The 25994-nt window shown below is 39.6% G+C and overlaps 1 protein-coding gene across 1 annotated transcript; it reads right to left on the reverse strand.

Annotated features, from left to right (window-relative positions):
• Positions 1 to 11663: 11663 nt before the first annotated feature.
• LOC308365163 (2-oxoglutarate receptor 1-like) lies at positions 11664 to 12677 on the reverse strand (the record flags this gene model as incomplete). Its single annotated transcript, XM_080838508.1, has 1 exon — positions 11664 to 12677. One exon carries the CDS (start codon positions 12675 to 12677, stop codon positions 11664 to 11666), a length of 1014 nt encoding a protein of 337 aa, XP_080694634.1.
• Positions 12678 to 25994: the final 13317 nt, after the last annotated feature.

The following is a 25994-nucleotide window of genomic DNA, read 5'->3' on the forward strand; positions in this document are numbered from 1 at the left end:
GAAGAGTGAAGAAAGGAGAGAAGAGAGGATGAAGGAAAGAAGAGTGAAAGAAGGAAAGAAGAAAAGAAAGAAGAGTGAAAGAAGGAAATAATAGTTGAAGAAGGAAAGAAGAAAGGAAAGAAGAGTGAAAGAAGGAAAGAAGAAAGGAAAGAAAAGTGAAAGAAGGAAAGAAGAGTGGAAGAAGGAAAGAAGAAAGGAAAGAAGAGTGGAAGAAGGAAAGAAGAGTGGAAGAGAAAAAGAGTGAAAATATTGAAAAAAGGAGATAAAAATGGAGTGAAGAAGAGAGATTGAGTGTGAGAGAAAGTAGACTGAGAGGGATAGAGAGAAAGATGGAGAGATGGAGAGAAAAAAAAGTAGAGAATGGAAGGTGTCTTAATGTTCCTAGTTACAGTTAAATTGAGAGGGACAGAGAAGAGGTTCCTTGGTTTGGCGCAGGTGTCAGTGAAGCACAGGTGCAAGCCAGTTTAAAGACCCTATTATGATGTCATAATGGCCCAATGTAAGTCAATGGGAAATGTATATTCGTTTTTATTTAATATCTTAAAAAGTATAAAGTTTAGAAAAGTGAAAAATACATAGCATAAGTGTCCTTTACAAGACCTACGCGACAAAGTTTGAATGAAGTTTCTACGTTAAGCGGTTTGGGCTGAATTAATCGCAGAAAAAGGTAACAAGAATAAGAAGAAGAAGAAGAAGCCTAGGAATAACAATACAGGGCATTTCATGCACTGTAAGAAGAAGAAGAAGAAGAAGAAGCCTAGGAATAACAATACAGGGCATTTCATGCACTGTAATTAACTATGGGTGTGTGTGTGAGTTGGTGTGGGTTTCTCTGGATCTGACAATAACAAGGACAGTGGTTCCACCTAACCCTGCTGCATGATTAACAGTGGTTTTACCTAACCTTGCTGTATGATTATCAGAACAGATGTTCTACCTTACCTTGCTGTATATCTAATAGGGAACAGATATACCTAACTTTGTTGTATGATTATCAGAGAACAGCAGTTGGACCTTCTCTGGAACATGGATCTGGAGTTTGTGGGGTTCTGTGAGTGTTTGGATAAGTCTGGTTCTGTGGTACCTTGTTCTGGAGTTTGTGGATGAGCAGGGCTTGTCTGGTCTCTCTCTCCTTGCCTTCTCTCAGCTTCCTCCTCCATTCCCGATGCTCAGCGTCCACATAAAGAGACGAGAGGGATGGGTCCAGAGACTGGGCCAGCTACACACACACAATCACACGTAGACACTATACAGGCTGCAATCCCTGGCACAGATTCATTGGGACCTCAAAAGACACACACACACACACACACACACACACACGTATGTACGTACGCACACGTGCACCCACACACACACATACACACACACACACACGTAGACACTATACAGGCTGCAATCCCTGGCAGAATCATTGGGACCTCAAACACACACACACACACACACACACACACACATATATGTACGTACGCACACGTGCATCCACACACACACACACACACACACACACACACACACACACACACACACACACACGTAGACACTATACAGGCTGCAATCCCTGGCAGATTCATTGGTACCTCAAACACACACACATTCCCACCAACACACACATATGCACGTGTGCCCCCCCCCCCCCCACACACACATACGTACGCACATGTGCCCCCCCCCACCCACACACACATACATACGCACATGTCCCCCCCCCCCCCACCCACACACATACCCCCTCACCCCTTCCCACCCACACACACACACACACACACACACACACGCATACAAGACAAACAGACACACAGACACACACTCACCCTCTCTGTGAGGGCCTGTGCACGCGACTCCAGCTCCAACCTATCAGCACGGCTATCTGCAAGCTCTTCCTCCAGCCGTGAAAGCTCCGATCTCAGCTCCGCCCGCTCATCCTGCCAGCCAATCAGCAGGCTCGTATCCATACTGCCTGCTTCAGAGCATCATCTGCTAGACAGGAAAGATGCCATCAGAATGCTGTGAGCTGTTTTTGTTGTATAATTGTATGGAGTATGACACTTTTCATACTTCATGTTAGGTAATATCCTCTGCTGCCTCAGTTTCATAAACAAAGGATCTGGAGCCAGTCAGTAATATTTATAAATGCAGCATGTGCTGACATTAAAAATACACGTTTTTTTGTAAGCATTCATAACCATGATGGTAAACCTTGTGCCTCAGTAGTAAAATCATCCGTTTAAATATTTATATATTTTAAATATTTATAAGTTTGGCTTTGTGACAAGTTAACAGAGATATTTTCTAAATATTCAAATAGCCATCATGTATTTCAGGCTATGTCATTTTGGATAAAAGCATCATCTGAGTGAATGAAAATGTAAAACTATCAGGAAAGAACTAATCAAGTCAGTCGTTCTGCTCTATGAAGATGAATCCTTATACTTAATGCTGTCATGTATTCTATCATCGTTCGCTGCTTATCAATGCTAGTATAACAGTGGTTGACGTTATAGCAGGAGTTAGTGCACCACATTTCATGAAAACGTAACTAGGTTAGCTGAATTCATATGATGTAAGTAAGTTATACAAATGACAATACGATGACAAGCTACACGGCTTTGGGTTTGCCATGACTCCTGCTACAGCTTACAGGAACAATTATTAGAGTTAGTTAGCCGGCTAAGAAAGCTATCTTCAGATAACAATGAAGCTATCTAACAATGACTAACTTTAATTAAATCACAGCATAAGTTGCTGCATTTGTAAGCTGACAGAAACGGACACCTGTTGCTCATCTGCCTTGTGTGGCTAGCATGGTATTGGTTTTCCTTTTAGAGAACTTGCTAACAACAGATAGCCAGACAGCTTTCTAACATTACCTCTTCAAGTATTTGGGAATTGGTACTATGCATTCCCCGAGATGATTTCAGTAGTTTAAACCCTGGCAAGAATTCCAGTAGGCCTACGTTAAGGTACTCGGTAAATGTGTAGCTAGTACAATTCGCAAAATCTGAATTCACAGTCATTCACTTACTGGATTTGAAAATGAAAACTTGACCTTTCACACCTCCCACTCGTGTTAAAGCAGAATAAAACTGTAGCGGAACTTCAGCACAGCGCCAACTAATGGCTTGGAGCCGTTTTGCATTCAGTCAGGACGGGTTCAAATCAAATGGTAGGCTCATTCTTGTGAATCCTCCCTTCATTACCTCCTTCCTTTCGTACGTCCTAGCCCTTCCCTCTAATAAAAACGTGAGGGAAACGGGTTAGGAACAAAATAGACAATATAAGCCAATATATACTAGCATGAGATATATGCCCTCAAACTTCTCAGAACTACAATGCAATGTCTTTGAACACGCACAGAGGTGTTTAAAGGAGATAGCAAGCAGAAAGTGTGCTGTGCAAGCAGCTGGGTGTAATTTACATTTGACTAGTTAACAGTGTTGGGCAAGTTACTTCAAAACTGGAATGCATTATTTATTACTTGTTACTGTCATTTTAAAGTAATTCGTTACATTACAATATTACTGTTTTTAAAATGTAAGGCATTACACTACTATTGTATTACTTGTAAGTTACTTGCACCAAAATCACTGGAAGTATGGATTTGGCAATCTTACTGTAATGAAGCTCAAGACGCTCAATTAGTGTATCACACATCCAGTGGAAGGTGATGTGGTATCTGTACTTATGGTAAACAGTAGAACATAATAGCCACAGTGATGGCTCATGGCACAATACAAAGAACAATCATCGCAAGAACAGACAAAAGGTCAAAGTCTGGCAAATTGTGATAGAAATACTGTAACTTTAGGCCTATTCATATTAACAATAATTGGACTGTATTGTAATGTCTAAAAATATGACAGGATACAAAATTAGCATTTCTATGCCTTTATTATTTCCAACTTCACAGCATTAAGCATAGTTTATGCGTCATAAAAAATTAAAAATAGTTTGCAACTGGATTAGTGTATGGGCTGTACACCTATGGTGGGGAGGCAGTAGGCCTACACATAGCACCTGGGCATCCAAGTCCTTTGTGAAGGTTTTTCGGCTTTGAAGTACATGCTGAAAATATAAGAAAATAGCCAGATTTCAAATTCAAGAGTCTAAGATATAAACACTACATATTAGCTAAGGGGCTTACAATGTACAACCCAAATGAAACCAACTATTTTTGTAAGGTATGGCTGTGCTGAACATGAAGATTGAAATATTAATGTGTGTCAAAATATATTTTTCTATGGGACAGGTAGCCCAGGCTAGTGCACCCCAATGTTCATGTTCAGTTCAGCACGCCCTTACAAAAATGCTCCACATTATATTTCAAATGTATAAAACGCATACATGTATAGGCCCTAGGCTAGATCTAAAAAATTAAATAAAAATCGATATGGGACAGAAACAGGCAGTGCATCACACATTTTCAATATAAACCTTCAAATTCAAGTTCATCTTATGGTTTATTGTATTAAACATACTTCTTGTAGACTACGTTTCATCTTAATACATTGACGTGGTTCACAATTACGTTATGTATCTGTTCTGATCTAGAACTATGTAGGTTAAACCAGATTCTAGACAGATAGAAAGATTCTATGGCTCTGGGCTAAACTAGTGTTTAATGATTTGAATGTAAAGTGCACTTTAACAGAAAGACGCTTGCTTTATCCTACATGTACACTGTTTGGTAAAAGAGCTAAGTTAGTAACGTTACCTAGTATTTATTTTCAGCTAACAAGTTAGCGGGTTATTCAGTGAAGAGGTGGGCTTTTAGGCGTATTTTTGATATGAAACAAAATCCCTGTGTTCAGTTAGATATCAAACACTTCATTCCAGGTTAAAAATGCATTGTAACGCGCGTTACTGACATTTGTACCGAGGTAAATATTACCAATTTTGTTTCTGTAATGCCTTACATTACCGCGTTACCGCAAAAAGCAATGCATTACAGTAATTCGTTACTTTTGTAACGCGTTACTCCCAACACTGCTAGTTAAGGATTACATGGCAGTATGTGGAAGTAAGGAAGTAATTCTGCCAACATATAGAGTGTTTGATTTTTGTGTTAATCCAAACAAATTAAAAATTATATTTAATCATTTCCTTTTTCAACAGTGTTGGGAGTAACGCGTTACAAAAGTAACGAATTACTGTAATGCATTGCTTTTTGCGGTAACGCGGTAATGTAAGGCATTACAGAAAAGAAATTGGTAATATTTACCTCGGTACAAATGTCAGTAACGCGCGTTACAATGCATTTTTAACCTGGAATGAAGTGTTTTATTTTCCTTCATCCAAATTCGCCAAAATCACCGCGAGATCAAAGAGGTGAAACGTCGGCGCAAAATATTTCACTTCCTTTTCCTTAAGGCTAGTCGATGCCGCTTTCAACGGTGGAATCGCCAGCTTTCCGAAAAATTGGCAGCCTGTGTGGCCATTAGCAGCAATGATGACAAGGTAAGGCTAAAACGTTCAGATATGGTATCCTTGCAGATATGATACCCACACTACCATTGCGTCAACATGTTTTTTTCTTACTGGGCTAAGGTAACTTTCCTTCTGAAGCCATGTCACAATTAAATTAAATGTGGTTTCGAGCCACAAATGCATTGGTTCTAACAGACATGAATGAAAATGTACTTTTCCATTCTCAGAATATAGCTTAAAAATGAATCACAAACGATTAAATATGTGGCCATCAACATGATCAGACAAGTTCAGAGAATTAACGTTAGCCTAATTTAGCACCAAGGTTCTCCCTCCTAGGCTAGGCTATGTGATGTTACTTCACCCGCCACTGTGGCTGTATCGTTTGACTTAAAGGCACCCAGTGCAACTTTCGAGGCTTAAAAATAAACATTCAATTTCTAGTCTTTTTTACACGCAGTAAGTTTCAATAACTCCATACCATTACATACCGACATTCAAGCAGCAAAGATGAGACGTCGTTGTGTGGTGAGAACTGATAGAAAATCGATAACAACAACAATCGCCGCCATTTTCTTTATTTTTTTTAACCTGCAATAAATAAAGCAGGCTTCCAGTCAATGGAAAAATGGCTTCTCCCCACCGGCGATTGTTGTTGTTTACGATTTTCTATCAGTTCTCACCACACAACGACTTCTCATCTTTGCTCCTTGAATGTCGATATGTAATGGTATGGCGTTAATGAAACTTACTACGTCTAAAAAAATTGTAGAAATTGAATGTTTATTTTTCATTGAATGTTTACATAAAGTTGCACTGGGTGCCTTTAAGACTCAAGCAAACAAATGTATTGACAGCCTCTAGTTCCGCTACATATCTAACTGAACACAGGGATTTTGTTTCATATCAAAAATACGCCTAAAAGCCCACCTCTTCACTGAATTAATTGGGACAGGTATCAACTAATACCAGATGTTCAAAATGCCTGGGAGTTTTTTTATTCAGAACTAATTACAGTTATAAATAAGCATGCTCCCTTTAAAACAGTCAAAGTCAAAGGAAGGCATCTGCCCTGGGTATCCTCTGACCTTATAAGTATTTTCAGACAAAGAGATAACTCTTGGGCCAAATTTCGTAAGACCAAGGATACGGTTGACTGGGAACAGTACAGACACCTGAGAAATAAAAGCAAAACTATGACTAGAAATGCTAAATCTAACTATTTCAAAGAGTCTCTTGATCATAACTTCAAAAACCCTAAGCAATTCTGGAAAACAATAAAATCTGTAACTAATGTTTCAGATAAACCTCCCCTTAATCAGATAAGGAACAACAATATCATACTAAAGGATCCATTCTTGATTGCTCAAGCATTTAATAACCATTTTTCATCTGTCTGTTCTGCTCTTAGTGATTTTGGTGCGAGTAACTTACAAGTAATACAATAGTAGTGTAATGCCTTACATTTTAAAAACAGTAATATTGTAATGTAACGAATTACTTTAAAATGACAGTAACAAGTAATAAATAATGCATTCCAGTTTTGAAGTAACTTGCCCAACACTGTTTTCCAATGGCATCACTTCTATGGAGGTGAGATTAAGAGAAAGGGACACAATGCTCTCATGTCTAGAGTAGAAGCTTCTTGTTCTAAACAGGCTCATGGGGAAACTAATAACATGCAATATGTGGTCAAATAATATTTTGCTCTAATGTGAGCACCACATGATTTTCTATAAGAAATGGATCTTTTTTTTTTGTGACTGTGAATTCAGATTTTGCGAATTGTACTAGCTACACATTTAGTGAGTACCTTAACGTAGGCCTACTGGAATTATTATTTTTTTTAACTTCTTTTTATTTCCTTTTATCAAGTACAGTCATACAATACATCACATCATTACATAAAATGAAGTGCTACGGGTACAGGTCTTAGGCTAGTGGGGTTAAGAGTCCATGGATGTCTTGGGCCTAAACCATCAGGATCCAGGCATATCAAACACAGTATGTCACACATGACATTACATAAAGAAAGTATTTTGAAAGAGAAAGGCCTGCAAAAGTCCATTGCTTTAGAGGGGGAAAAAACTAAGAAAAAAAGATATATATCCATACATGTACATATCTACTGTATATGCATACATACACATACATATCCATATGTATACTCATTAACATTGTCCACAAACACAATACATCACACATGTCATTACGTTAAGAAAGTATTCTGAAAGAAAAAGGCCTGCAAACGTCCATTGCTTAAAAGGAAAAACAAAAAGAAATATATATTCCTTTATGTCCATTGATAAAAGGGAAAAACAAAGAAAAAAGAAAACAAATATATATCTTTATAGGTATATATATATCCATATGTACACCCACATGCATAATACATACATCTATTTGTATACTTTCATCAAATCAAATGGAAGTGTATAGCAATGACAGACCAGTTGTTTATGAATGCCTCTATTTTAAGCTGTAATAGTGCAGTCAAGTGTTCCATCCTGTACATATCTTGGATTCTATCTCTCCATTGGGTTATTGTGGGGGGCTGTGGCTTCAGGCAGGAGGCTGTTATTACTTTATTTGCTATTAGAAGGAGGGCTCTCAAAAGTTTTGTTTGCTTATTTTCTTCAAGGTTATCAGGCAATATCCCTAAAATGAAGTGTGATGGTTCTAATGGTAGGTCAATAAATACACATATTTGTATTTACTTTTGTATCCTTCCAGTATTCTGATAACTTTGGACAGTCCCAAAATATATGTGTGTGGTCTCCCACCTTGCCACAACCCCTCCAACATTGTGCTGAGGTATTGCTCCATTTAGATGTTATAAGTGGGGTTCTGAAGTATCTCATTTTAATCTTCCATCAAAATTCCCTCCAGTTAGGACTACTGGTTACTCTGTCCCTGCTCACATGAGTTTTCCCATTGTTCATCAGAAATGATTGTGTTCATCTCTAGTTCCCATTTTTCTTTAACATCCAAATTATTCTCCTTAAGATCTTCCTGCAATATCCTGTATAAATGTGATATGAACCTTGCTTTCACTGTTCCTTCAATTGTCGATATGAAGTGTTCTATTTTGGATGGTGGTGAGCAGAGCTTTTCCCAATCGTGATGTGTATGTAAATAGTGTCTTAATTGCAAATATCTGTAAAAGTCTCGGGTTGATAACTCATATTTCTCTTTAAGCTGTTTAAATGACTTCAAAACACTTCCTCCGAACATCTGGTCCAGGACTACTATGCCTATCTCCCCCCCATCTTTCAAAACACCTGTCCAGTCTAACAGGAAGACATTCTGAATTGCTTGCAATTCTTATGGCTCTGGATATAGTCATGGGGAGTTTTTTTACCTCACAACTGACCATATTTTAAAAATATTTTTGACCCATATGTTGGTAATCTTATTCTTCCCACAGGCCAAATTCAGGAATGGGAATGAGTCCAGTGGTGTATCTGGGCATTCACTTTGCTCCATTCCCAACCATATGGTGTCTGCTTCTTGAGATACCCAAGCAACCATTGCTCGTAATTGGGCTGCCCAGTAATATTTTTTCAGGTCAGGCAAGTTCAGGGCTCCGTTGTCTTTTGTGCATAGTAGTCTTCTAAGTTTAAGTCTGGGAGGTTTGCTTTGCCATATACAGCCGCGGAAAAAATTAAGAGACCACTTCAAAATGATCAGTTTCTCTGGTTTTACTATTTATTGGTATGTGTTAAAGTAAAATGTACATTTTGTTTTATTCTATAACCTACTGGCAACATTCCTACCAAATTTCAAATAAAAATATTGTCATTTAGATCATTTATTTGCAGAAAAATGACAATTGGTCAAAATAGCAAAAAAGATGCAGTGTCTTCAGATCTCGAATAATGCAAAGAAAACAAGCTCATATTCATTTTTAAACTACACAATACTAATGCTTTAACTTAGGAAGAGTTCAGAAATCAATATTTGGTGGAATAACCTTGATTTAAAATCACAACTTTCATGTGTCTTGGCATGCTCTCCACCAGTCTTTCACATTGCCGTTGGGTGACTTTATGCTACTCCTGGCGCAAGAATTCAACCAGCTCGGCTTCTTTTCATGGCTTGTGACCATCCATCTTCCTCTTGATCACATTTCAGAGTTTTTTTATGGGATTCAGGTCTCGAAATTGGGCTGGCCATGACAGGGTCCTGATCTGGTGATACTCCATCCACACCTTTACTGGCCTGGCTGTGTGGCATGGAGCATTGCCCTTTTGGAAAAAACACTTCTCAGAGTTGGGGAACATTGTCAGAGCAAAAGGAAGCAAGTTTTTCTTCCGGGACAACGTTGTACTTTGCCTGGCTGAGGTTTGTAAAAGACCATAAGGATTGAACCAAAGCCGACTGGAGGGTCTCCTAGTTTGTCTTCTCTGATGGCCAGTAAAGGTGTGGATGGAGTATCACCAGATCAGGACCCTGTCATGGCCAGCCCAATTTCGAGACCTGAATCCCATAAAAAAACTCTGAAATGTGATCAAGAGGAAGATGGATGGTCACAAGCCATGAAAAGAAGCCGAGCTGCTTGAATTCTTGCACCAGGAGTAGCATAAAGTCACCCAACGGCAATGTGAAAGACTGGTGGAGAGCATGCCAAGACACATGAAAGTTGTGATTTTAAATCAAGGTTATTCCACCAAATATTGATTTCTGAACTCTTCCTAAGTTAAAGCATTAGTATTGTGTAGTTTAAAAATGAATATGAGCTTGTTTTCTTTGCATTATTCGAGATCTGAAGACACTGCATCTTTTTTGCTATTTTGACCAATTGTCATTTTTCTGCAAATAAATGATCTAAATGACAATATTTTTATTTGAAATTTGGTAGGAATGTTGCCAGTAGGTTATAGAATAAAACTAAAATGTACATTTTACTTTAACACATACCAATAAATAGTAAAACCAGAGAAACTGATAATTTTTAAGTGGTCTCTTAATTTTTTCCGCGGCTGTACATTTGGATAACCATTTGTTCAGTGTAGTAAAAGTGGTCGCAGGAACATATATAGGTAGTGATTGAAAAAGAAAGAGCAATCTTGGCAGGACGTTCATTCTGATCGTTTCTATTCTCCATATTAAAGAGAGTGGCAGGATTTCCTGGATTTCCCATCTTGTTAGGTCTGCTTTTATGTGGCCCATCAATTTTCCATAATTGACCTTCAACAGTTTTGATAAATCTTTTGTAATGATAATTCCCAGGTATCTAAATCCCTGTGACCAGTGAACTTTAAGCCTTCCTGGCCATTGTCCAATTATCATCATTGCCTCTGATTTTGATTGGTTGATCTGATAGCCAGAGAGTTCTCCATATACTTTTAAAGTGTCCATCAACGCAGGAACAGATATGACTGGATCTCTTTTGTAAGTCAGGATATCATCTGCATAGAGAGATATCTTGTGTTCTCTATGTCCCATGTCCTTTATACCGTTTCTGTCTTATAGCTGCTGCCAAGGGTTCAATATGTATAGCAAAGAGTAAGGGACTGAGGCAGTCTCACCCCCCTCTGCAGTTCGAAGAACTCAGAACAGCATCCATTAACTCTGACACGCGACTTTGGGTTTTTGTATATGACTCTGAACCAATTTATGAACTCTGGGTGAAATCCCATTGCCGATAGTGTTTTGTACAAGAAGCCCCAGTTCACTGTATCAAATGCTTTCTGTGCGTCAAAACTTATGAGCATTGATGTCTGCTTATTTTTCTTAGCACAGGTAATAACGTTTAGGGTTCTTCTTATATTATTAGCACCCTGTCTGCTGGGAATGAATCCTGTTTGATCCGGGTTAATCAGTGTGGTAATATGTTTTTGGACTCTTCTTGCTAAAATACTTGTCAATAATTTCTGGTCATTGCATATCAGGCTAATGGGTCTATATCCTTCGCAGAGTGTTGGGTCTTTTCCTTCTTTATGAATCACAGATATAATGGCCCGTGACCATGTCTCAGGGGGGCCATAGAAATGGATCATTTTAAACATTTGAATCCTTAAAATTAATTATCTTCACACCTCAGACCATGTATTTATCTTCACAACTGAAAAACTACCAAGCCCAAGCAGGATGATGTCAGATAGTTTAATATCATTTATCATTTTAATTTATCATATAAATCATTCATATGCATGTTATTGGTACTGCAGAGGATCTAAAATGACACACAAAAGCAAGCCCTAAATATGTGCAACAACCCAAAAGCAAAAGCTTCAACTTTGAAGGAGATCATTGAATGATGGGCCTCTGGGTCTGAAGATAGTAGCCTCCAACCTGTGAGAGATGTTGTGGGGAAGGCTTGTCCTCCAGTGGAAGAGGCTCCAGAAGGCCTGCTGAAACCTTTCCCCTGCCATGGTGTAGAGAGCCAGGTTGAAGAAGGTGTTGAGGCCTGCCAGAGGTCGTGAGATGGTGTAGGCTGCATGGACCCCTTCCTCCAGGGCCAGTGGGCAGGACCCCGGTGGACTCCTGGTGTAAATGCGTGCCAACCGGAGAAAGTGGTAAGGAGTGAAACAAACCACAAACACCAGGAGGATCAGCACAGTCAGACGACGGGCGTGCACCTGAGCTGGCCTGTGTGGGAGCGGCCCCTTAGACAGGGCTCTGGCCATACAAGTGGAGCTGAGACACACCACAAACAATGGAACCAGGAAGCCAAAGGCGCTGAGAATCCAGTTGTACAGCCACACCTGACAAATGTCGTTGCTGGCAAAGTCTAGGCAGACTGTCTTCGAGTCTCTTGGTTCTGTGGCGATCAGGCTGAACATGGGAACGATTCCAATGAGGCAGAGCAGCCACATGACCAGGCAGGAGACAATGCCCCAGCTCTGCGTCTTCACCTGGGCCGCACGCAGCGGATGCACCACCGCCACATAGCGGAAGGCACTGAGGCATGTGAGCAGGAGGATGCTGCCGTACAGGTTGAAATGGAAACAGAAGCGCACCAAGCGACACATGAACTCACCGAGCACCCAGTTCTCTGTGATGTAGAAATGGACCAGGAAGGGCAGGCTTAGTATGTAGAGGAGGTCAGCCATGGCCAGATTGAGCATGATGATGCAGCAGCTGGTCAGGGGACGGATTTTCACCAGGTAGATAACAATTGCAGTGATGTTGCCAATGAGCCCCACAATGAAAATGATTCCATACATTGTGGGGAGGTAGTAATGCTTAATGTTATCCACAGGATATGACGGACAGACCTGTCTGGATTCATTTATCGCCGTCATTGCTGTTGTTAAGGACGGGAAAACCAAACCTTTGGAGGGATAGATGACTTTTAAATACCTGTTACTAAAGTAGATAAGAAGGCTGTATGCTGACCCCCCTTAGAACCTTACAAATAGCACTTTTCAAATCAAATACAAAATATCAAGTAAGGAATCAAAGTACATTTACATCCACTTTTTTATTTTGCTTCACAATAATAACTTACTGTGTGGTGATGTGGATCTGTTGCTTTCGATGAGCATTCTCATGGAGCCCTCTGATTAGACATCCACTCCCATGAGAAAGAAACGATGAATGAGTCTGATGGCCAAAATAGGGGAAGGCTTTCAACAGGCTTTAATCCTAGTTCCTTGTGTAAAAACCTTGACCAATGTATTGTTTAATTAACGAAGTGTACTGTCTGACTCATAACATACCTAGAGGGTGACTGAGTCTATGTGTGCAGTTCAGTTACTCTTTAACACTATTTCCAGTCTCGGCCTTCCTGGTAAGGAGACCTTCACCACAATGCTTCGCTGTGAACGTGGGCATTTTGAGAATTTTACCAAGCCATGTTTTTTTTAGGTTTATTAGGGGCATTACTGTAAGCATCTGAATTGTGCGCACATCAAGTTTTGCAAAAAGGTGTGATAATAATGTCACAGGGACAAAAAGTGCATGGATGGAGTGTACAATCATATTAGTAAATAAAAGGGAGACAATGACATCTAGTGGACATGTTTTGACATTGCACTCACCCAACTGGATCGCACACAACCTCACATTACCATATTTAATACATTTAGATGGGCATTTACAAAGGATAACCATAAACACAGAGAATACACTCACTTGCTATATCTTCAACAATTACTTAAAATTAAATAAGACTGACATGTTAAGGCAAACTTAAGATTATCACTTCAAACAGCATTTCACTAGCCTGGATACCAGCCTGAACTCCGCCCACAAAATTTTTGTTCTGGGAGATTCAGTCTGGATTTGAGCTAGTTGGGAGAGATTTAAGTTTTCGAAAAAGTTGAGAAAGCAATCTTAACCAATCAAATTGTAAGGGCGGGCTTTATACGTTGATGGACAGATGACCAACCAACGCTTGAGTTGATTAGATAGATAGAATATACATCGAACAAAGATGGCGCCGTCTCGGGAGCTTAGTGGGACATATTTTATATGATTTAAGCTATCTACACAACTTTTTTTATGTCTACATTGACTCGGTTAGTTGTGTATGTGCAACACAAATGTTGCCGAAGATTGTAGGTCTTAACTGAAGCACGGTAGACCATTATTGATAGGTTATGCTAACGCATAGACAAAAAAAACATTGAAACAAATGGTAGCTTCTAGCCTTGAGTGCTAATTAAGTAACGTGAGCAGGCATATCTCAACAGATATTGACAGCGCATTGATTTTGAAAGAGGAACAGAGAAACGCGATCAAGGCATTTGTCGATTGAAAAGATGTTTTTGCCGTCCTTCCTACGGGATCAGGTAAAAGTTTAATCTATCAGATTGTAAAACTACGTTGCTCTGATTGGTTCTAGGTATCCAATTCAGCGAAGAGGCATTTTCTTTCCTGGTTTGTTGAAACACGCCCCATAATCACAGCCCAATGGTTCAGTATCAGACTCATATTCTGACTAGAATTATGAGTATGACATCGTCAGGCTATACCTATTGTGTATTCAGCACAGCATTGTTAAAAGGACTTTTTTGATTGAACTAAAAAGCCACTTGTTTTCCTTTTAGTTATTAGTCCACATGATCAGTGTTTAATATCATGTGTGTTTCAACATCTGCTAGGCTGCAAACTTTTCTTTATTTTGATTTTTATTGCAATAGACAACAACAATAAAAAAAAGATTCCATGAATAATAAAGTGCCATATTCATAAAGTGTCATATTCAAGTTTTTTCACTCCAGGGCAAACATGTCTAACAGAACTGAGCGTGGGCCTCTGCCCAGCAGTTGAGAAAGAATTAAGTGCTTAAACAGTAGGCAGGTTCTGAACGAAAATAATATTATTACAAAATGTAAACTTGGTCTATGACAATGACAAAACGTCTTCCTCATCGGAGTGTTCCTCTTCTAGTAGTCGTCTGTAGGAGGATGGAGGTACAGGGGCCATGGACTGAGCAGTGTATGAATGAGCAGGGCTCATGTGTTGTGGTGTGTATGTATGTGCGGGGGCCATGGGTGGTGGTGTGTATGAATGTGCGGGGGCCATGGGTGGTGGTGGTGTGTATGAATGTGCGAGGGCCATGGGTGGTGGTGGTGTGTATGAATGTGCGAGGGCCATGGGTGGTGGTGGCTGAGAGGTGATGTGTCTCACAAGGAAATCAAAGCTATGGCTTATCCTTATTTGAGCCTCTGCAATGGTGTCCAGCCTCTCTCTGTTGCTCCTTTCAGCCTGCTCAATGATGTCTACTATCTTCTTTTTCATGTCGAGGTCAGTCTGCACTGGATCTACCCTTAGTCTCTTCTGGAGCCTAACACTTCTATGGCCATCGAGCCTTGCCTTAAGAAGAGCAGAGAGCAGTCATTAGCTGATGATATCTTTGGTATTAACAGTGATGAATAATATGGCATAGTGTATGGTGCTGTTTTTAATAACACTTTGAACCTATACTCCACTCTTTTGCTATTTATTAAATTACTTCCGGACATTCTTTCTATCAACCCTGCACAAAAAGTTAAACATTCAAATGCTATTTAACTACATGTAATACAGGAGTATTTCTAGTATGTAGATAGATAGATGGATGGATGGATGGATGGATGGATGGATGGATGGATGGATATAAACTTTATTTACCCCCAGGGAGAAATTCAGTGTGTGACAAATAAACTCCTGTAATAATGTATTTTTGTATTGTCTTGTAAACATACCTGAAGTAGATCTCTCCTGGACTGAGGTCTGGGGGCTGTTTATTGACTCTACCGGCGGATCAGATGATGTAATGCTCGACTCGCTAGCACTATCCACGGTGTTGTTTACTTCAGCTGTTTCGACACCAGCCTCTATTGTGCTGGTGGCTGGCGACCCACCCCATATGTCATTCCATAAATAAAAAAAAGTGAGCTCACTCTCCCATGCCCACTCCGCCGTTGAGTATCGACAGCCTGCCTATATTTTGCCCGTACTCCTTTCAGTTTGGATCCGATCTGGGTTTTGCATATAGCCTCCTTCTCATGGGGATATGCCGTCCCTCCAGGTATAGGATACTGATGCAGAAATTTGGTCCATATATCCACATATTTTGTCTGACAGGACTCCCAGTCCACTCCCTCTTGTGCCTTTGTGGCCTTGTAGTCAACCGTTGTATGCAGCAATAGCTCAACCTCCTCGTCTGTCCAGACAAAGTTTTCTGTTCGCTTCTTTGCCATGTTTTGGTTTTCCGAATTTCGATTTCGCGCTACTAAGGAGAAAAGTAGAAGGACGTTTCAACGCATGCGCGCGCTCTTGGTGTTGTTGTACGGCAGTGCTTCATAGTACCACCTAGCCACCTGGCATGCATACTACATCAAATTTCAAAAAATTTTGCGTCCCCGTGTGCATGCAGATTTCCACCCAAAGTCGCTTGTCTAAACGCGAAATAAAAAGTGGGAACGCAACGCCACTTTTGCGGTTTGTGTTCAGATCGTTGTCGTGTAAAGCTAGCCTTACTCTTGATAGCTAAAGGAAAATTGTGTATTTATCATTCTCAGATTTCAGTTGGTCAATCTCCAAACGCAGGTTGACAAGTTGAAAGTTGGCTGTACTTGTGTTTCAGATCATCATGGAGAACCATTGGGTCTGTGGCTTCTGTAAATAGAGAATAGAAAAGAAGCACTGTCACTTGTTTTAGTCGAGCTTTTCATAATATTTTTTGATAGATGTTTTCAAACAGCATGTGCTAAACAGAATAATGTTCAATGTCATTCACAACACAGTTCTGCTGTATTGAACAATATATTAACAGCACCTGATTCATCCTAATAATGACTGCCCTACATTAGTTAAGGTATTATAGGTTCTTACCAGTGCATGGCTCAGCACCAGGCTCCATTCAGAAGTCCTCTGAGGAGGCAAGCAGAAGATTCTGATGCAACCTCATCACTAGCTCCTTTGGACCGCTATCTGGTTGTCTGTGGGTGGTTTCTTCCCTTTTTCTTTTCCTCTTCTGATACACAGAGATGAAGGCAAACAGTCAGTCCAAAATAGTTAAGGTTATCAGGTACCAAAACCAGGTCAAGTGTAAATTACATAGCATAACTAATGCAGACATTAAATATGGTCTGAAAAAATATCTAAAAACGATGTGACATTACTTGCCATACATTCTCTGCATTTTGATGCAGGCAACGTGATTCCAGTTAGCAACTAAATAAGGCTAAAGTGACAATATTTACCTCTCGTTTTGTATCGCCATTGTCTATTTCACACTGGGTTGAGAAAGAAAAGACAGAAGGTACAAACTCGGAACTATTGAAGTCCATGGGTACCTCTCCTGTCCAAAAACAGTATTCTAGTTGACTGTGTAACAGGTACATTTACCCTGAGTTTTCCAGCTTACGAGACTAGCTAGTCGTAAGGCTAACTACTAGCCAGACAACGCAACACAATTTAAGGTAAGCTATAGCTAAAACGATTAAAACTACATGATTTTGTGTTCTAGCGTTAGATAAGCGTACAACGTTACCGTTATTTTGTTGTTGTAAGCCAAACCAAGTGATGTGTCTGATTTAGTGTTGCTCTTAAGTTAACTTACCTGATATGAAGTGTTAACTGAAGAGTCTGGCATTTCAAATATGGTCTTTGTTCCAATTGGAGCTTCTGATGGCTTGTAACCAACGACGTCTGCGGTTGGTATTAAAAGAGTTGTTAGCTGCTGGTATTCTGTAAAACTTGAGGTCACTGTTTACAGAATTCCGATTCTGGCATCCCATAGCATAACTCGACATTTTTCTGGTTGTCTTTTGCCACAGTCCTGCGCAGTTGAACCTGTGTGACGTCGTTCTGACGTTGGGTGAACATTGGTCCTATGGTGACAGCCGCACATTCACCTCCCTACGTTAATTGGATAAAGTCAGAGCGAAACGCAGATCCAATTTCCCAAGAGGCTTTGCTCCGATCATTTAACATTAATTTATGAACAAAAACCATATTAAATCCCTGTCCAATTTATATTTGTGGTCATGAAAAGTTATGTAACGTCTGCATAAAAAGAAGGTATAGGCTAAACAAAAATCAGTAGGCAGGAATAATGAATGAGTTCGACAGACACCACGAGTGAAATGTATAGTGACAATAAGTGTTATAAATATTGGTTGGACTGCGGTGGTTCAAGGTGTGGAAGACCTTGGAGATTTGCTGGGCATCATAGCCATCTGCATCGATGTGATCTCAAAAGGGCTGCTCTTAAATTTCACACGAATAATGTGTTCCCTGCCCTCCTCATTATTGCTGATCGAGGTGACAGTTGCTTATATTACCTTGACAGTGGCTTATATTACATACAATTTCTTTAATACATATATATATTAGGGCCGGGACTTTAACACATTAATTAAGATTAATTAATTACACAAAAATTAACGCGTTCAAAAAATTGACGCATTTTAATCGTATCTATTTTTTCACCGCGGAACGTTTCTCACTGAGAGAGTTTCGGACGGACCGATTATACTGGTGCACCAACTAACGCGCATAAATTCGGTTTAAACAAGTTGAACTACAAACCACAGTGGCACAGTGAACATAAACAAAGAAGCTGATGAGGCCGCGTTGGTTGGCCCAGTGGATGGGACATTTTGTTACAAAAAACGAACGGATGGAGGCGTTGATAGAACATGGTTCAGTGCAAGCTATGCAACAAGGAATTTGCATATCACCGCAGCACATCGAGTATCACCTCAATGCAAAACATGTAGCAGCTAGCGTGGACGTTAAGCCTGACTCCGGGTACAACCCACACTCCACCAGAGATGTTTTCTAACAGTCATGGTTTCCAATGTTCTGAATGTACTTGAAAGTATTGTGTTTTACTTAAAAACCCAAAGTATTATAGTATACAGACGGTCTACCTATCTATAGGCTACCTGAATTTTGAAATGTACTACATTTCTAAATATGGTATTGCTACACTTAATGGCAAAAATTGCACTGGTCTGTTGGACTTGAACAAAAATAAACAATATTTTTGTTGCTTAAGCTTATGTATTCAGTCATTATTCAATGGTATACTAAAAATCCATGTGAAAAATTACTTCTCACTGTTCTCAGGTCAAATATTTATATGCGATTAATTTCGATTAATTAATTACAAAGCCTCTGATTAATTAGATTATTTTTTTTTAATCGAGTCCCGGCCATCCTTAAAATAATTTAGCAGTGATCCTTAAAGTATATTTATGTATTTATGAACTGTATTTTATTATATTTGCCTTACAATGGAAGCCAATTCCAGGTTGATGGTAAGACAATGGGCCGTTCATGAACGTCACACGAATAATTGGTTGCAAATATATGTTTGATTTCATTTCATATTCTTTTTCATTCATTTCAGCACATTCAAGATCCCTGCCCTCCTCAGTATTGCTGATTGTTGGTTGTCAAGGTGACAGTTGCTTATATTACCTTGACAGTGGCTTATATAACATACAATTTTATTTTTTTTAAATATATATATATATATATATCTCCATCCTTAAAGTAATTTAGCAGTGATCCTTAAAGTATATATATGTATTTATGAACTGTATTTTAAGGTCTTTGCTGAGGTCCGTAAGAAAACATTTTAGAAGATATTTCAGAAAGTGTTTGAGAATGAGGCCCATTTTCATTACCAAACGTTCTATGGTTTTATTACATTTACGATTTTAGTCAAAAAAAAGAAAGAAAGTTGTCCCCTCAGAGTGGTTGGAGACTAACGTCGTTCCACTAAATACATTTGTAAGAAAACCTGCTCTATAACTTACACAACATATTAATTGCATGCATGATACGAGTGTTTTTCTGTTGCTTCAGATTTAGATTTTCTCACACTCTTCATTGTCACCTGGAGTCAGATTTGTGGGCTCAAGTGTTTGTGGTGAGTATTACATGACGTTGCAATTGCCATTATTGTTGTGTGGACTGTCAACGTCAAGACCGTTGACGGAGGTTCTTTCTGTCAGAGACATTCACTTGCATGTGTTTAAAATATAAACATATCAATTGAATTAAAGAGAGAAATTCGAATACCATTGCTCCAAGACCAACCACATTTTTCTAATTCATTGTTTTTTGATGTAATTTATTTTGACAGCTCATATTCATTGTTGAACTTGAAATACTTGTATTTTTGTGGATTATCTCATTAGACATAATGCTTAATAGTGTTAATTTCTCTGTTTTGCAGTGACTGGTGCTTGAGTGTTAAAGTAAATGCTGTGAATGTGGCGTTGTAAAGCCTGTCCCTCAGTTTTACCAGGTAGGTCCAAAGTATTAAAGCATTATTGGGTAAAACATAGATATTACGGAAATAATAATCGTTTTCCATGTGCATATGAAACCTGTCCTAGCACTTTTAGAATGTGGAATGCTCTTTTAATTCATTTGAATAGATTCCATGTAATTGAAACCACTCGTCAATCAGAGAGCTGTGTATTTAGCTGCCATTTATGCCTTTGTAAGGATCTGGCATCTGAAAGCAATTACTGGGCTCACATTAATGCACACCTGAAGAAAAATGAGGTTGTACCTTGCATGTTCTTGGGTTGCAACTATCAACCGAATATCCATGGAACATTTAAATCCCACAAGAGCAGACATCATAATTTGTATTCATTAACAGATTTTAAACCAGAAATTGTGACATCTACCACAGTTGTTTCCCAGGATTCTGTGGAAAGTAGTCCAAACAATGATATAGATGAGGCATTCTCTGATGCACAATCAGATTGCAGTGGTAATGTCCAAAAGGACCTTCCAAATCGAATTGAACATACGTTTGCAGCAACTTTATTAAAGTTAGAACATTTTACTCATGTACCAAGCACAGCAATCGATGATTTTTTTTGTCAGAGCTTCACCTATTAACTAGCTCTCTCACGAGTTCGCACACTGATGGTGTTCTAGTTTTTTTTCCCAGAAGCACAGGCTCCAGGTTGACAGACCTGTCATAGAGGAAATAACCACTGCTCTAGTCTTAAGGAATCCTTTAAATAAAGCCATAGAGAAGGGTGGTCCTTTGAGTTCTGCATATCAACGTAAGCAGTATTATAAGGCAAACTTTAGAATAGTAGAACCAGTTGAATATATTTTGGATTCTAAACAGAACATTTCAGTATGTCCCCATTCTTGAATCCTTGCAAGTGCTTTTGAGTAGGAAAGATATTTTGGACAAGATACTTTCTAGTCACAAAATACAAACGGAAACAGAGACTGCAAAATAAATTCTGTACAAGTCTTTCAGGGATGGTCTGCTTTTCAAGCCAAACGTTTTTTTTTTTTTTTCAGGCGAGTTAAGGCTTTCTATTAGTTTGTATATTGACGACTTTGAGGTCTGCAACCCTCTAGGCACTAGGGTTTAATCCCGGGAATCCAACCAAAACTATTTCTCGATTCCCGGGAAAGACGACGAAATTGCAGCTGAATAATGCCATCACACAAACAATGTCAATCTAACGTCATAATACATTTGTTTCCCTAAAAGACCTAGCTTAATGACATTATCCACATAAGACGCAAAGCGTTCGTGTTTTACCAGCCTTTCAGACAGATGTTTCAAACCTTTAAATCCAGTGGTTGTCCAGACGGTTTCCCTTCCAATGAGCTGACATGTAAAGCAGTAGAACGCCTTTTTTGACGAGCCAAGTTTTCCGCTTAATATAACCACTCCCGGTGTAATGGCCTAGTTTGTCTTTTCCCTCTTGAGCAGGGGTGTCAAACTCATTTCAGTTAAGGGGCCACATACTGCCCACTTTGATCTCAAGTGGGCCGGACCAGTAAAATCATCAAAAAGCATAATAACGCATACATAATGACAATATTTCTCTATGTTTAAATCATTGGTGAAGGTTTTTGGATGATAAACCCTATTTTAAGGTCTTTCTAATACATCACAAACATAAAGACATCAGCCCACTGTTTATGGCTCTCCTCCGCATATTCCCTCGCCTTGCGACACGTTTGGCGTCTGCAGAGGAGCAAACATCGCATTTACGCTGTTTTTAAAGCCATTACTGGACCGTTTAAAAAAGTGACAAAACGTTGGTACTCATAAACTTCCATATTCTTAACAGACATTCTGATTCACAACGCTTGACATTTATTAAGAAAACAAGTGCAATTTCATATTGCAAAAGAGACTGCAATATGCAGTGGAAGGATGTATCCAAAACTAGGGCTGGGGGTAAACGATTATTTTCAAAACGATTAATCTGGCGATTATTTTATCGAATAGTCGACTAATCTAACGACTAATTGGACGATTAGTCTAACGATAATTTTTCTGTTGCTCGATTAAAACCATAATGTATCTCAAATAAATACCCCCCAAAAATCTTAATAATATACTTTAATGAGCACCGTTTTGCACAGCAAAAGTCCAACAATGCATTTCATGTTTATCTAGAGTTCACAGTAAAAATGTTTGGTACTCAAATGAGCCCTATCACATTTGGATGTGGTGCTCATTAATTTAAATGTTTTCAGTGCTTATAAAAACATTCATTCATTGATGAGCACTGCGCACCACCTTATGTGCAGCCCTGTCCTGGACATTGCTTGGCTGCATTAGTTGACATTGGCGATCTTACGTGGTAGTGAATCATGATACATACTATAAGCTGGCCAACGTTAGTCTAATGTTATGTGTTTGACTCGTAAATGACCACAGCATGAGTTAGCTCTCTGTGCCGTTTGTTGGTGCTTGGTTGGCGTGTTCTGCAGCCGTAAGTTAACGTTTACTAAACTGACACAGCTGTCTAGCCGCTGCCGCTATAGTAGCTAGCTAACGTAACTACTAGCAACCAAGCACGAACAAACTGCACGGAGAGCTAAGAAGATAGTTAGCTAGCACCACCGAAGTACGCAGAGCTCAAGCTACACAACACACTGAACAAATGTTAAATACGAGAGACAATAGGGTGCGTTTGAGAATGGAGATAGAAACGCACCCCATTGTCTCTCGTGAAGGGGACAATAAGTAACGTTGGTTACATTAATTTAACGTTTGTTCAGTGTGTTGTGTAGCTTGAGCTCTGCGCACTTCGGTGGTGCTAGCAAACTATCTTCTTAGCTCTCCGTGCAGTTTGTTCGTGCTTGGTTGCTAGTAGTTAACGTTAGCTAGCTACTAGTGTGTCAGTTTAGTTAACGTTAACTTACGGCTGTAGAACACGGCAACTAAGCATGAACAAACGGCACAGAGAGCTGAGTCATGGTGTTGGCCAGCTTATAGTATGCATCATGATTCACTACGTTAGATCGCCAATATCAACTAACACCAAGCAATTCCCTGGGTTTCTGCTCTCTCATTCCTTGCGCAATGTTTGTTTCTGTTTGGGTCAACCACGTGTATGTGGCGAAGCGTCGACGTAAAAATATGGCGTCGACGTAATTTTGAAATCGACGCGTCGACATCATCGACGCATCGCTACAGCACTATCCAAAACATTAAGATAAACAACGAAGGGGACACATCAATAATCGATGCAAAAGCATACAGGTCTCAATCAAAAATATTAGAAACCCTACGACCTCTTCATTAAATGCAACCAGCTCCCCCTTGCATACTAGTCATGTTCTTTCACCGCTGGGTAAGATCTGTATATAATATTTCAAACTAGCTAATTACCTTCAAAGACTCTTTATGTTTAGTCTTTATTCCGTCTCTGGCGAGAAAATCTTGGGAGGTATCCATCTAGCATAGCTAGCTAGGATGGTGACAATCTACATTAACATTTTGACGGTAATATTAACATTTTATTTCAACATTAACACATTTGTTGGAGAGACTAGTTATATACTAGTAGTGGTAATAATACTAATTGACATGTACCATAACTGTTCAGGGATGTTCTCTCAACTAGATAGTTAGCTAGATAGCAAAGTTCGCAAGCTAGCTGCAAGCAGCTTCATTAACTGTTAGTTATGGTTTTCAGTGTAATGTTAGTTTAACAGTGCGGCCCCCAGTGGACTGATTAGGTATTGCAGCGACTTTTTTGCAATTTATGTCTTTCTTTTCACACTAGCAAAGTCATCCGACGGGCCGAGCTGGACACCCTGGTGGGCCTGATCCGGCCCGTGGGCCGTATGTTTGACACCCCTGCTCTTGAGAAATGATTAAATCCTCCGGTCGATGTGGTCCCAAACTTGTTATCTCCAACTTTCTGCTCAAGTGGTAAAGTGCTAAATCAACTCGATTCACCATTCAATGAATGAATGAATGAATGAAACGTCAAGTAGGCCTATGTCCAAGGCAAACTTACGTTGGCCGAGCTAGCAAGATATGTGTAGAGCCAATCAGCCAATGAAAAGCGCTCTGGGACCATGACCTTCTGCCCCCGTTGCCGTAACTTGTTATTATTAAATTTTTTCTGCCATAACTTAGGCCTAAGTGTGAACTGTAGGCTACTCCGCTAATGATGTCTGGGTCTGCTAAGTTTTGTGTGGCGGCATTTTCAGAAACTAAATGACAATGAAAACGCTACGTGTATGTTGAGTACCCGACTTATCAAATGTTCCGGAGGATCTACAAGTGGTTTACGGAGACATCTAGAATCTCAGCATGAGAAATATCCGGACGAAAGGCAATCAAATGGCTCAAAACGCACAAGAACGCTATATTCCTACTTCAGCAAAGAGAGCAAGTCTCTCGGGGAAATGCTGGCGGAGATGGCAGCTTTTGATGGTTTTAGTTTTAACAGTAGCCTATGGCAAAATGCAACTACATCCGATCGGCACTGAAGAAAGATGGGCATATTCTCCCAAAGAATCCCTCTGAGATATCAAGACAGGTTAGAGGGTTTGCTAATGAACAAAAAACTAAACTGGCTGATAATATATTCAAAGACATGGTGAAGCAAGGGATGCGTTTTTCTTCGACCATCGATGAATACACTTCTTCACAAAACAAACGATTTATGAGCATAAACGTGCATGGTGCACAATCCTATTGGAATTTAGGCATCGTTAAGATTAATGGATCAATGCCATCCGAGAAAGTCAAGGTGCTGGTTGGCGACCAGCTTCAAAGATTTATACTCGACATGGACGAACACATTGTGTGATGCACTACTGATGGAGCGTCAGTGATGGTGAAATTTGGGAGACTGGTCCTTCCCGAACTACAGCTGTGCTATGCCCATGCGGTTCACCTGGCTGTCACAGATGTGCTCTACCGCCGGGAGGAAGCGAGGAAGAGGATGATACGAGTGACTTCTCTGAAGACGAGTCTGGTGAGTGTGTCGAGGATGATTATCGGTCAGTCAAGGTGAGAGAAGACATGTACAAGAGCGTGGAGCGAGTACGGAAGATTGCCAGGTATTTCCACAAGTCACCTGTCAGCAATGACAAGCTGAGAGTATGCATCAAACGAGATCATGGGAAAGAGTTGGTGCTTAGTTTGGATTGCCGTACCCGTTGGAACAGCCTGGCTGATATGCTGGATCGCTGTATAGTAGGGTGAATTCAGGTATATTGGGACATCAGGTAATTTGGGACAGCATTAGGAAAACGCATTTTCCTTCTTCCTTGAAAACGCTACGGTAAAGTTAGGGGTGCTAATACGTTGCTAAGGAAGCATATAACTAAAGTCACATGACATAACATAGGTGACATCACAAATGGGGGTGTGGTCAACATCAAAAGAGACGTTGACGCAAAAATCAAGAGGTGAGAAAAATGACATGTGCTTCAGGTGGATTTTAATATAAGGCTGTAAAATGTATACGCTCAATTTAATGTTGACACCAATGTTAGGCAAATATGTGTGATGTGATAGTGTACTAAAATACAAAATTAAAATATTGAAATTATGTTTATATTAATTAAATTTGAACATTTTCTTGGTGTCCCAAATTACCAAACATGGTCTGGTAAATTGGGACAGCATGTTTCGGGTAATTTGGGACAACATTTTAAGGTTATAAAATGAAATGTGTCAATAGTTTAGTCATAAATAACCTGATTAAAAGTGAAAAAGTCACATTTATAACAACACAAAACCTAAGTGATGTATCCTAGGCAATTTTTAGTGGAAGGAATTAGAGGCTAAGGTTGCTAACCGTCAGAGCTGTGTGTAGTGGGCCTTGCAATTTGGGTCAGATCATTTAATTGTATCAAAAATATTT

Source organism: Sprattus sprattus (assembly GCF_963457725.1).
Source record: "Sprattus sprattus genome assembly, chromosome: 5".
NCBI lineage: Eukaryota > Metazoa > Chordata > Actinopteri > Clupeiformes > Clupeidae > Sprattus > Sprattus sprattus.